Here is a 14,732-nt window from a genome sequence, read left to right as displayed (position 1 = left end):
AGACAGCTATCATCTATCAAGATGAAGTAATGCTCATGTGTGTGTGTGCGCACATGTTTATGTGTATGTATACACACTTATGTGTGTGTGTGTACATATGTGTGTATATATATATACATACATATATATATATATATACATACATGTGTATATACATATATACCTGTGTGTGTGTGTATACATATACACCTATGTGTGCCTCTATACATACACCTATGTGTGCATCTATACATACACCTGTGTGCATCTATACATACACCTATGTGTGCCTCTATACATACACCTATGTGTGCCTCTATACATACACCTATGTGTGCCTCTATACATACACCTATGTGTGCCTCTATACATACACCTATGTGTGCCTCTATACATACACTATGCATGCATCTATACATATACCTACAAGTGCATCTACACATACATGTGTGTATATATACATATACCCATATATGTGTTTCTCTGTGTACAAAGTAAAAAGCATTGACTGACATAGATGTATGCACAGCGACAAACAACTCTGGTTTGGACATGTAACAGAAATGAACGATTCATACTGGAGAAGGTGTGGGGGGTGCTACGTTGTACAGGTATATAACAAAGGGTAAGGAAAGCGGGTGGCAAGGAGGTCAGGTTCTGAAACATTAATCTTCATAAATGAAGCCACACAAGATTAATGTGCATGATTGAGATACTAAATGGGAAGACTTGTCTAACCACAACAAGCAGAGAAAAATCAGATTTGATGATGATTAAGTTTTTGGAGAGTGAAGGCAAGAATTAGATATTTCAGCTGAATCAATTTGAAATCTATGAAGTGTAAAAGCTAAAGTACTTGATTCAATGTGTTTGTATCTGATGGCAAAACAGCACAGGCATCAGAGAAGCCTTATCTGAAAAGACTATAATCTAGAGGAATCCATAGCAAATAATGCAGAAGAAATCAGTTTCGGAAAACATTTTTTAGGGTACTTGTATGTGTTTGTGTGTTTTGAATTGAAGTTAGAATAAAATTTCAAAATTTTTTCATAAGGTTTTCCAAAAATCTCATATTTGTCAATTCTAATAAGGAAAAGCAATACTGGCATGTAATAAACAAATGTGATATGGTTGAGATGATCACTTTTGTTAAATTAATGTGATAAATTGAATTTTAATAAAAAAATTTAATATGCGTTTAGATCCACTCAGCCATATATAGAAATTCATCATCATCATCATTATTTGACAACCATTTTCCATGCTGGCATGGGATGGTAAGCAGAAGAGCTGCACCAGATTCCAGTCAGATTTGGCATGGTTTCTATGGTCGGATGCCTTTCCTAACATTAACCACTTTACAGAGTGTGCTGGGTGCTTTTTATGTGGCATTGGTAAATTGTATAGAAATAAAGATAACACACACACATTGAACAACATATTTTAGAATAAAGCTTTGTTTCAATGAGTCTTAAACACTTGACTAATTTATTCATCAAGTTTTTTAAAATGTCCAGGTTTCCATACTTGTATGGGTCGGATGGAATTCATTGAGGTAGATTTTATATGGCTGGGTACCCTTCCTGTCACCAACCCTCACCTGTTTCCAGCTAAGATAATATTACCTCATAGCCAGATGTTTTTTCATAGAAGACTGGAAACACAACACTTGTATTACAGTGATGCTCATTTATAACCCACTTCTATATATAACATCCAAATAAGAAGACCAGCATTTTATTACATCTTTAATGACCATTTACAATTGTTTCTGTACCAACTCTGCTTTCAATGCCAGTTCATGCAACACTTCCAAGTGAAAATTTACATAATATTTGCAGCTTTAAACATCAGAGTGACACTTCTTCAGACTTGCATCAAAGACGTGCTCTTACATTGTGCCACAATTGGGTACGATGTAAGAGTGCACCTTTGATGTAAGTCTGAAAAACTATGATGTCTAAAACTGCCAATATTTCAAAAGTTTTCACTTGGAACTATTGCGTGAACTAGTGTTGAAAACAACTGGTACAGAAACAATTGTAACTAGTCCATTAAAAATGTGATAAACTCTTTCTTTGTCTTCATATTTGGATTATATTTTATTCCTTGCTAAGCTAACACACAATGGTTTTACTGTTGTGACACCTGGATTTTCTACACCTGCAGAATTATGATCTTAAGACTATAATCTGAAAGTATAGACAGCCTAAAGCTCAGATTCAGTGCTGCATTGGAAATACTCCATCTTTCTACTCTCCCAGGGCCTTAATATATATATATATATATATATATATATATATATATATATATATATATATATATATATATATATATTTATATATATATATTAATATTATCGCCGTTGAAAAACTTCGATAATGCAAATATGTTAATAGTTACCAGTGTAACAAAAATCACACAAAAACTGGTATATTATACCCGGTTAATGGGTAGAAATTCCATGTTAAAGTGATGTATTTTGAGTAGATATAAAGAATAATAATAAATGGAGCAAAATGCATATAACCAATAAGTTTCTTTATTATAAGGAACTTATTGATTATATGCGTTTTGCTCCATTTATTATTATTCTTTATATGTATAAAAAATATATATATTATACACACAGACACTCATGATGGGCTTCTTTCAGTTTCCATCTACCTAACCCACTCACAAGGTTTTATTCAGATTGGGACTACAGTAGAAGACACTTGCCCAAAGTACTGTGCAGTGGGCCTGAACCTGAAACCACATAGTTGGGAAGCAAGCTTCTCAAACACACAGACACATCTGCATTTTATAAGTACTAGTAAAGAGAAAAAATACTAATGTGTAAATAAATGCGATATGGTTGAGATTGTCTCTTGTTAGATTAAATTGTGATAAATAGAATTTTAATAAAAATTGAGTATGGATTTAGTTCCAGTCAGCTATGCATAGACGTTATAACACACACACACACACAAAGTCTCTTTTGGAATAAAGCTTGTGGATTTGTCGTATAGTGTGTATAAACACTTGAGCAAGTTATTCATCAACTTTTGAATCAAAAGTATTATTGTCAAATACAAATGCAATAATAAATTTGGAAGCCGAGCATGGAGAGGTTTATTTGATCTGGAGAAAACTTGAAGCAGCCAAATAATAGAAAAGCAAACAGATCTATAAACCAGCTGAAGCAATATCATTACAATTTAACATATAGCAGTCACTGTGAAAAGCAGTTAATGTTCTAGAAGCAAATTGATCACTGGGCCATCACTAAAAACTTCCTTGACTTGACCTTGTCTTTAAAAGAAGCAGTGGCTTTTTGTTGCATATGCAACATTCGAAGTGTTATTCAACCTTTTTGTTACTATATTTTTGTTGAAACACACTGCTTTTGTTTCAATTAAGCTTGAAAATAATGAAGAATTTAGTAAAGTCATGAATAATGCTGGTGTTTGGAATACGAATTAGTATGAATTTTTTAAGGAAGTTTTTATTTAGATCACTTTGTATCATGGAACCAGAGGTGGTCTCAAATGAGCTGGGTTTTGTAGCAATTTCCTAATGGGAGAATGAAGTGTATGGTAATCATCTTAGCCTTTTTGTTCCAGATTTGTGTTGGAAACACACTGCCTTTGTTTCAACTAATTTTGAAGTATTTAGTTAAGTAACTTAGTCATTATTAAACTGGTATTTGGAACATGAATTTGCATGAAACATTGTTGGAAAGATTTAATGTTACATTAAAATAAAAGATTTGCATCATAGAAGGGTGTTTCAGGTGGGTTAATATCACAAGGGTTAAACCTTTCATGACATTTTTTCTAATGGCACACACTGCTGATTTTGGAAATAATAAAAAAGAAAAATCTGGAGGAATTTATTTAATAATGTAAGCAACTTTTTTTCCTCTCATTATTCCAGCTGGTGTTTAGAACACAGCAAAAGCTCTTCAGGCAAAATCCTGAGGAAAGATTTAAATTTAAATATGAATACTTACAGAGAAAGGTTTTTATAACACAGAAGCAATAGCAGAGGACAGATCTCAAGAGAGATTGGCACTGGAAAGGTTAAACTCTGCTTTCAATAATTTTAGTGCTTTTGCTGCTAATAGTGGTAATCAGTGCTTCCTCTAAAGTGGAGGTAGGGAGGAGTAGATCATTGAGTTATATCCAGGGGGAACAAAATAAAACAAATACTAACTGCCAAGCCTTAAGTTGGTAAGCTAATTGTTGTTGCACTCTGTCGCTTACGATGTCGAGGGTTCCAGTTGATCTGAGCAACGGAACAGCCTGCTCGTGAAATTAACGTGCAAGTGGCTGAGAACTCCACAGACACGTGTACCCTTAAAGTAGTTCTCGGGAATATTCAGCGTGACACAGTGTGACAAGGCTGACCCTTTGAATTACAGGCACAACAGAAACAGGAAGTAAGAGAAAGTTGTGGTAAAAGAGTATAGCAGAGTTCGCCACCATCCCCTGCCGGAGCCTTGTGGAGCTTTAGGTGTTTTCGCTCAATAAACACACACAACGCCTGGTCTGGGAATAGAATCCGCGATCCTACGACCGTGAGTCTGCTGCCCTAACCACTGGGCCTCCACGATAAGCTAATAACATAACAAATAACCAAGATGCAATTCCTGCTTTCTCAGCTTATTCGTTATTGGCAACAAACATGATAAAAATATGAAAGGTAATTAAAACATAAATATTTTTGTTTCAAAGTAGAAATTATACTAAGAGTTTAACCCTTTAGTCATCATAATTCTGCTTCTTTTAATTAATTTTGGGAAAAATTAAGAATTCAGTAAAATAACTGTTATTATTAAGTTGGTATCTGGAGCATAAATTCATGAAATTTTGATGGAAGGTTTTAAAACAGAAAGTTTATATCATAGAACCAGGGACAGTGTCAGGTGCTTTGGTATCAAAAGAATTAAAACTGTTTTAACAGGCAATTATTTGTAATGTCATATATTTTTTGTTTAAAATTTTCTAAATGAAAAAAAAAAAAAAAAAAATTTTTTGCTATTTTCTTTTATAAATCATTTTATTTATTTATTCATTTTTTCAGAATTTAATTTCAAATTGATAAAACCTTTATATAAAAATAAAATATGATAATCTGAAATTAAAACTAAAACTCTAATTTTTTGAAGAAAAAAAAAATTGAAATGTGATTTTTAGTGTTATTGATTTGTAAATATCCTGGGCAAATTTCATAATTTAAATTGATATTGGTATGGTGTGGTGCAGGAATTAGTAAAAGGGAAAACAGAAATAAAGCAGCCTAGCATTGAAATTCACATCATTGTATTTTTTCAGGTTGCAGCAGGAATAATTTACCAAATATCTACTAGTTTCACAAACAATGATACCTTTAAAAAAGGCTCTAAGCCACCAGCTAAATTTTGTAGAGAAGTTGTACAGCAGAATGGATTGTCATTAGTAAAATATTTATACTGTGGTTTATGTTGTAAGACTTAAGAAATTTTGACTGAGAGAACATCAAATAATTCCTTTCTGGAATAGTGACACTCAAAGCAAATAAAACTACATATAACAGCATGTAAACACTAAGTTAAAAATCTCTTTAGATAAAAAAAGGCTTTAACTGCTTCTAGTTTCACTGTTCCAAAAACAAATTATTTCACATTCTCTCGAAGTTTTTAAACTTTTATGATGTCATCAGTAAACAATTCCCAAATGTAGGAATAAAGTTTCTAAACAGATAGAAATACAAACCTTAGAACATCTGTTATGGATATTGTTTGTTTCAGAAGAATGACAATTGATTCCTTGCAAAATTTGAATTTTGAGTACAGAGTAAAGGAGGAGGGGGGGGAGCAAAGGGTTATGTTTAACAACCCAATACCCATAATTATGTATAAATATTCCACATGTACATATTAAAGTGGTTCTAGTGTTGGCAAGAAGGAAAATGATGGAGAAGGAGAAAGAATAAAGTTCTTACTTCACATGAAGATAGATTCCATAAGACACCAGTAACCATTTCTTTAACTTCTTCATCTGAAGACTTCCGTAACAGTCGGGTCAATGCTGGAACACCAGATGCATTTTTTATGGCTTTCTGAATAACAAAGGAAAGAAAGGGACAAATTGAGACAGTCTCCATGTTTTATACACAACTATGACAAAAGAAAAAATTGCTAAATGAACAATCTATCTGTATTTATCTTTTACGATTGGAAGCAGTTATTTTAAGCAAAAGGGAGAAGCTAAAGTATTGCTGGTTTCACTAATAAACGAAGACTGAATTTTTAAAGTATATATCCTCTTTATTATGTTTAAAAAGTTCTCCTTTGTAGAAGTGACTTATAGAAGAAAGATATTTACACTATAAATATAACAGATACACATACAAGAAATATACAATCCTGCAGGCACTGAACTCAAGTTAAAATAGAAAACATGAATGTTAAACTAATTATAAAGTAAATGACGAGAGAACTACAAAAATACTGCTACCATCCCTGGTTCATTACTCTACCGTTAAAGTATATACATTCAGCAAAAGTAAGTTTACATGTTTGAAGCAAGAATGTTGATAGAGAACTTTTGCTAGAAGAAAACCTTTGGATAGCAATGGAAGAATTGATAGAGAATTTCTGAAGATCAGTCTATATTTCTTCACAAACCAAAGTAAAATAAACATCACTTGATACCACAGATTTCAAGAGTTACAATAAGACTGACCTGAATATAAGCGACAAAAAAACAAAAGGGCACAACAGTGCACTTCAGCATATATATATCATCATTTAACCTTTTAGCATTCACATTATTTTGTCAGTCAATCAATCATTATTTTATGGCTTTGAGATTTTAATGAGATAAATTAATTTTAGAATGATACTGTAAGGTTGGTGTGAGAGGCCAGATCTGGCCAATTTGAACATAAAACAGGTACAATATTCTGGTTATATATGGCTGGTTTAAATGCTGAAGTGTTGATGTCCAATTCTCTATGTCTGCATAGATTAGATTGAATTTAGCAAGGCAGGTAATATTCAACAGTCAAATAAATGCCCTACTTGTCACCAGCCCTTATCTGTTTCCAAGCAAGATAATATTGACCATAACCATACATGTTGTTTATGGAAGACTGAAAATGAACCACACTGCTTGTATGACAGTGATGCTTGTTTACAACCATCATGTGATGTCAAGATACAAATTCACACAAACACATACATACATTATATCATTTAGTGCTCATTTTCCATGCTGGTGTGGGTTGGATGGTTTGATAAGAATTGACAAGCCAGAGAACAGTTCCAAGCCCTATTGCCTGGCATGAAGATAAAAAAAAAATCTCCTTTATTTTTTCTTTATTAAATATTATAGATCATATCAATCCAACATCAAAACCGCAAAGGAAATACATTACCTTATTATCATCATTGTTTCGTCCATAAGATAAATTTTTCAGAGCCCCACATGCATTCTTATGTACCTCGGGAATTTCATGATTCAGCAGTGCGATAAGAGGAGGAATGCCCCCAAGGGCTCTGGTGGGTTCCAAAAATAAAGACAATAATCAGTTGTTTTGTCACATAAATAGAAATCATAAACAGAAGACAATTAAGGTATATTGTGTCTAGTAGGCTTCATTTTGTCTTTATTTTAATGAAATGTCTTTAAGAAAGAGAAAGTAATAAGTGAAAAAGTTGAAAAACATAGGTTCTTTTTATTGTGTTATTAGTATTAACTGTGGTCATACTAGGACATATATATGTCATGTATATATAATGTATGTCTGTATATATATATATATATATATATATATATATATATAATGTATATGTGTGTGTATATATATATATATATATATATATATATATAAAATGTATATGTGTGTGTGTGTGTATATATATATATATATATACAGTGGGGGGAAATAAATATGGCAGTCGGGACCTTGATGACTGCCATGAGGCAGGAAAGTATACTAGTCCTTATATATTTAATACTCTATATTTAATACTCAATATTTCATATATTCAATAAGACATTCAATACTTCATTTCATTTTACTATTTATATTATACATTCCATATTCTATATCCCACATTATGACCGAGACCTTTGGAAATGTGCTGTGCGTGAGAAGACCCGGCAAGCCAAGTGAGATCGTTGCCAGTGCCCCTGGACTGGCTCTTGTGCGGGTGGCACATAAGATGTACCATCCTGAGCGTGACCGTTGCCAGTACCGCCTGACTGGCCTTGTAGGGTTTTCGAGCGAGATCGTTGCCAGTGCCCCTGGACTGGCTCTTCTGCAGGTGACACATAAAAGACACCATTTCGAGCGTGGCCGTTTTCCTGCGAGTGACACGTAAAAGCACCCACTACACCCTCTGAGTGGTTGGCGTTAGGAAGGGCATCCAGCTGTAGAAACTCTGCCAAATTAGATTGGAGCCTGGTGTAGCCATCCGGTTGCACCAGTCCTCAGTCAAATGGTCCAACCCATGCTAGCATGTAAAGCGGACGTTAAACGATGATGATGATGATGATAAATAAAACATAAAAAACAGACAGAGTTGGAGCTCTTTTAAATAATATATATATATATATATATATATATATATATATAAAATGGATGAACAAAATCAATAAGAAAAAACAAGAGAGACAATGTTTAATAAGGAAGAGTCCTTAACATTTCTGATGTTAATCTTTCATCAGATCAAAAAAAAAAAAAAGGAAGAAAAGGGGTGGGAAGATTGAAAAACGTATACACATATGCTAGTTTAACTCTTAAGTAGACAAGGGAAAAACATGAACAGGAAATGATTTTCAAGAATCTGCAGTATTAGAGGGAGAGTGAGAAACATACTTATGAAAAGCATTTAGTGCAGGGTGAAGGTCATGATGTGGAATGTCACATAGAAAGCAAAGGAGTGAACTGTACAGGGCTGTTTCATCTCCAAAGAACTGTAGCAAAATTTTGCAAATAACATTTTACCATCTTGCCAAAAAGAACAAACATACTGTAAAAATGTCTTAAATTTACAAAATGACAGGATGGTCATGGCTAGAATACCTTTGATCTGCTCAATCAGAGCTGAGTTGGGTTTAGACAAGAATGAGACCGACAATTATACAGAAATTTCCTTCAGTCAGTTCCATAAGAACTGGAGTTGTTGTTGTCGGCACTCCGTTGCTTACGACGTCAAGGGTTCCAGTTGATCCGATCAACGGAACAGCCTGCTCGTGAAATTAACGTGCAAGTGGCTGAGCACTCCACAGACACGTGTACCCTTAACATAGTTCTCGGGGATATTCAGCATGACACAGTGTGACAAGGCTGACCCTTTGAATTACAGGCACAACAGAAACAGGAAGTAAGAGTGAGAGAAAGTTGTGGTGGAAGAGTACAGCAGGGTTCGCCACCATCCCCTGCCGGAGTCTCGTGGAGCTTTAGGTGTTTTCGCTCAATAAACACTCACAATGCCCGGTCTGGGAATCAAAGCCGCGATCCTATGACCGCGAGTCCGCTGCCCTAACCACTGGGCCATTGCGCCTCCACTAAGAACTGGAGTAATTCTCTTGTGAAAAGAACATGTAATTAAATCAAATTGATATGTGAAATTATTATCACCAATAAGATCATCAATTGCTTGACTTCTTTTTTCTATCAGATTCTTTCATCCATTAATGAGGGATTATGGAAATTAGCCTTGAAAGTTAGACACACGGTAGAATTGATTTCAGCACAGAAAATCAAATCATCAACTTTTAAATATTACTTCTGCCTACTGCAGTGAGTTTCAATTCCACACACAACTTCTAAGCTGGTGGGTGGATTGGAATAAAGTATTTTTGAGGGAGACATACAAAAAGGTGAGAGAGAGAGAGAGAGAGAGAGAGAGAAAGAGAGAGAGAGAGAGAGAGAGAGAGAGAGAGTGGGAAAACATACTTTATTCATAGCAGAGTCAGTTACAACATCAAATTCTACAGAGTAGTGTAGACTGTTAACACTAGAGATGGAAGTAAATTCTTTGACGGCCCTTTTAGTTCACTGAAGCAACATTAAACAGAGGAATAAAAAGACAAAACAAAACAAAACAAAGCAAAAATGCTTGAAAACAGAAACAGGTTCCATTCCTTCAGAAAGATGCTATTTTATTTTTCATATAAGGAAATAGCCTAATGTCTGAGAGAGAAAAGGTAATGAATGAGGTGTAGAAAGAGATGAGTAGAAGAGAACGAGAGCCTATGTTATTGTGAAAGATAGAAAGAGTAAGCATGTGAATATAAGCAGCAGAGAGAATGAAGGTACATACAGGGTGTGTGCATAGTATGCATGTGAGTGCAAGGCATGACCATTCATGCATGCATGTATATCAACTAGACTGAGCTTTATCCTAAATGCATGTGCACTCATGTGTGTGTGTGTGTGTGTGTGTGTGTGTGTGCACACACAAGTCCATGTCAACACTGTCTAAATATACACTAGCATATGTGAACTACTGACTGTAGAAACACTGCAGAAAACAATTGCATGCACTAATAAGTGCTTTTCATATGCATTCATGCATGCATGTATGCTTGCATTAACAAACAGTAAATAAACTTTGAGGCATACATTAACACCCCCACCTTTATTTCTATTGACTGTAAATACATGTACAACCAAACATATGCAATTAGACTAGGAAATTATATATAGACACACACACACACACACATATATATATATATATATATATATACGACACACACACACTTGTACAAAACTGATGCTTCTTTCCATCTGTTCTGTCTGTCTGCCCCTCTTTCATCCCATATTCTGAAGACATTACCATTTCCTTGTATACATACAGGCACTGACACAGGCATGCATGCATGCGTGCCCACACACACAGTTGCATGACTGCTAAAGCTCTTGCAAATTTATACACAATTTGCACTTTGCACTACACTAAAGAAGTATTCACACATACACAGAGTCAGACATGCATGCACAAGCATGACAACATGCACGTACACACACAGACACGTCAGTATACAAGTGAAAGAGAAAGCCTTTGAAAATTATGAATAAGTTATGAGAAATAGTGAGTGTGAAATGCATGCACCCTACTCTACCCTTTTCCACAATGTACAGTGCTAGGATACAATAAATGCGCATTTATGTGTATGTGATGATAATAAAACAAAACTACCAATCACCTTTTTCCTTCTTCTCTCTCTCTCTCTCACACACACACACATACCCACAAACCTTTGAATATGGTCATGCCAGCCATGAGGAGATAAAAGAGATTTGTGAGTAATAGCAACGGTACTGGTTAGACTCAGAGAGAGTGCGTGTGTAACGGGTTATTCTAAAGAGGAGGGGTGTTGCGTTTAAAATGACAGAGGTGAGAAAGAGAGATTTGGAAGACGGAAAAGAGGAGACAGAAACACCACCACTCCCCTTTTAACTCCATCCAAGAAGTAAAAAAAAGGAGGGAGTGGAAGAAGTCCATGGTAAAGTAGAGGTACAGAGGAATGATGTGCAAGGTACATTTGATCATGGAGTGACACTACAAAGATTGATAAGGTTCATTTGAGAAGGGGGCTGAGCATAGAAAGTTGATAAGGCATATTTAATTGAGTGAGGGCCATATGAGGTTGGTAAGGTTCATTTGATTAAGATGGAAGATTGGTCAGTTTCATTAGGCAAGGAGGTCACCATGGAATGTTGACGCAATTCATTTGATAAGGGGATGGCTTGGAAAGGGTGAAGAGCTTTGTTTTTAAAGGAGGAGGCCACTGAATGTTGATGTAGTTTAATTTCATTTATGTGGTGGGTGCAGAATATGAGACTGTGACCAGACACGAAGTGAAAGTCTGAACTGGAAGCCTCAGATCAATTCAAACTCAGCAGGCCTAGAATCAAAAGCATCTGTTTTAGAGATATGCTTAAGATAGTATTACCAAATGTGTCGTTCCTTTATTTAGTATGTATAGTAGGAGGAGAGTGAACCTTTTTGTTACTGCATTTCTGTTGAAAGAACTACCTTTATCTTTTATCTTTTACTTGTCTCAGTCATTTGATTGTGGGCATGATGGGGGTAACACCTTCAAGGATTCTAGTTGAATGAATCAACCCCAGGGCTTTTCCCTTTTTTAAAGATTAGTATTTATTCTATTGAGCTCTTTTGCTGAATCATTAAGTTACGGGGACATGTGTCTGTGTTTGTCATCGCCACCACCACTGACTGACAACCAGTGAAGGAGACAGATACAAATATGCACACACACACACGTGTATGTGTATACTTGGAGACCTTTGGAAATATGTTGTGCGTGAGAAGACCCGGCAAGCCAAGTGAGACCTAAATGCAAGGCCTCTGCCAGGGATGTAGCCAGCCCACTTATGCATACCTTTCTTTCATTGGACACTAAACTCTGCTTGCGAAAACCTGTTGAGGCAAGTGAAATCGAAATTGAACTAAATTCGACGACTGGCACCTGTGCCAACGTCGTCTCCTTCATTGGACACGAAACTCAGCTTGCGAAGACCTGTTGGGGCAAGCGAAAGCGAAATCGTGATGGCACCTGTGCCCAGCGTCGCCTTCCTGGCACTTGTGCCGGTGGCACATGTAAAGACATTCGAGTGAGATCGTTGCCAGTGCTGCTGGACTGGCTCCTGTGCAGGTGGCACATAAAATACACCATTTTGAGCGTGGCCGTTGCCAGTACCGCCTGATTGGCCTTCGTGACGGTGGCACGTAAAAACACCCACTACACTCTCGGAGTGGTTGGCATTAGGAAGGGCATCCAGCTGTAGACACCAGATTGGAGCCTGGTGTCACCTCCTGATCCACCAGTCCTCAGTCAAATAGTCCAACCCATGCTAGCATGGAAAGCGGACGTTAAACGATGATGATGATATATATATATATATATATATATATATATATATATATATCTCGTAAGAAGATCAGAAAGCTGGGTAGAGTGGAGTGCTAGACATGAACAGCGCAGCAAAGGTTAAAACTCAGATTAAGATGTCATGTTGGATATGGGATACATATCTATCCACTCTACCTAGTGTATTGAGTTTTATACCAGGCAATGTTTGTGTTCATCATCATCATCATCATCATCGTTTAACGTCCGCCTTCCATGCTAGCATGGGTTGGACGATTTGACTGAGGACTGGTGAAACCGGATGGCAACACCAGGCTCCAGTCTAATTTGGCAGAGTTTCTACAGCTGGATGCCCTGTAAAATATATTATTGAATACATTATATATATATATATTTTGAAACGCTGGTGTTAAAACAGGAGTAGCTGATGAAGTAGAATGTTCTCTATGTTGCTTGTGTGTTTTCTTGTCTACGTTTTGTTTGCAATGTCCTGTACCCAGATATGCACCTATACATATAGGTGGATGTCGGTATGCACATACCTGTACGTATATATGCATATACTCATTTACTATTTGTTTATATATATATATATATATGTATTTTATAGCATTCTAATACCCACACATTGTACTTCATTCTCATTCCATTTCTTTTCCTAACACCATCTTTCTTCATTTTCGCCTTTATTTCTGTTTGTTATATTTTCTGTTGATCACCTTATGACAAGAAAGCTATATATAGGTAAGCAAATCCCATCAATTTTTAGTCATAACTTGCCTGAAGGGCCTGTGCACTCACAGGTGGAACTCAGAGTCACCAGAAACTGACTTGACCAAAATTTATTACCAGTCTCTACTATGGTATTGAGTACATCTTTTTTTGAGTACTCTTTTGTCAAACAGTCAATATTAAATATGTATGCATGTGTGTGTTTAATAGAGGAAAGAAGGTGAAAGTAAAAAATAAAGATAAACAGAAAGAGAGAGAGAGAGAGAGAAATAAAAAAAGAGAAAAAGAAAGTGTAAGGTGCAAAAAGCTAGGAGGAAAATGAAACAAAAAAAAATGAAAAAGTACAACAGGAAGAGACAAATAAATATAAAAGAGATGAGAGGAAATAAAGAATTCACCTTGTTTTAGCCTTAACATCATCATCCATAAAACAGAGATGTTGTAGGTAACCAGCTGAGTCTGCTTTGATGGCATCATTGGGACTGCCAAGGAAATCTATCACCTCCTGCAAATCTGGCTTTCGTAGTCGTGGAGCTAAAAGAGAAACCATATTATTAGATGAGAGAGAGATGCAGTGTAAAGATAGGACAGAAGAGAGATGAGTGAAAGAGAGAAGTAGAGAGAGAGAGTAGAGAGAGAGAGAGAGAGAGAGAGAGAGAGAAAAGGGAGTTGATGTACAGAGAAAGGAAAGAAGAGGGAAGTAGAGGAGTAAAAGAGAGACATGAGAGAGAGGGTGAGCTGATGTACAGAGAGAGAGAGAGACTGAAGTAATAAGATAGTCATTCAACAGGAAGTGAAAATATTGATTAGTTTATTCATTCATTGAATATTTCATGGGCTAAGCAATACACACACACACACAAATATACATCTAGATATACATACACTAATACACCAACATGATCACAGTGCTAAACACACACAGATGATATACACATAGACAAACAACAGAGGTAAAGAAAAACGTTTGAGAAGATGCCATGAATAAGGCTTGAGGTGGGCCCTGACTATTGACAAGAAACCATTGACAATACTTAATAACAGTAGCTTCTTTAACCAAAGATCATTATTGCCTGTATGTGTCTTGTTATTGCCTCAGAGGCTTTACTAATCAGTCTGGTGGGAAAGAATGGTGTGATAAAG

General features: G+C 35.8%; 1 protein-coding gene across 8 annotated transcripts in view; it reads right to left on the bottom strand.

Moving 5' to 3' along the window:
• The window catches only part of LOC106881306 (splicing regulator ARVCF), a 339,837-nt gene that overhangs the window by 56,699 nt on the left and 268,406 nt on the right, over positions 1-14,732 (bottom strand). For all 8 annotated transcript variants that reach the window (XR_016242633.1, XM_089355327.1, XM_089355329.1 and 5 more), the window contains 3 exons: positions 13,988-14,123; positions 7,384-7,504; positions 5,947-6,063 (listed from right to left, as the gene is read on the bottom strand). Coding sequence is in view for 7 of the 8 variants with exons in the window: in XM_089355327.1 (XP_089211453.1) it covers positions 5,947-6,063; positions 7,384-7,504; positions 13,988-14,123 (374 nt within the window). In the remaining variant the exon portion in view is untranslated. The remainder of the gene's footprint in view (positions 1-5,946; positions 6,064-7,383; positions 7,505-13,987; positions 14,124-14,732) is intronic.

Source organism: Octopus bimaculoides, chromosome 7 (assembly GCF_046866305.1).
Source record: "Octopus bimaculoides isolate indiv1 chromosome 7, ASM4686630v1, whole genome shotgun sequence".
Classification (NCBI taxonomy): Eukaryota; Metazoa; Mollusca; class Cephalopoda; order Octopoda; family Octopodidae; genus Octopus; species Octopus bimaculoides.
This window is presented reverse-complemented; position numbering and strand designations above follow the sequence as displayed.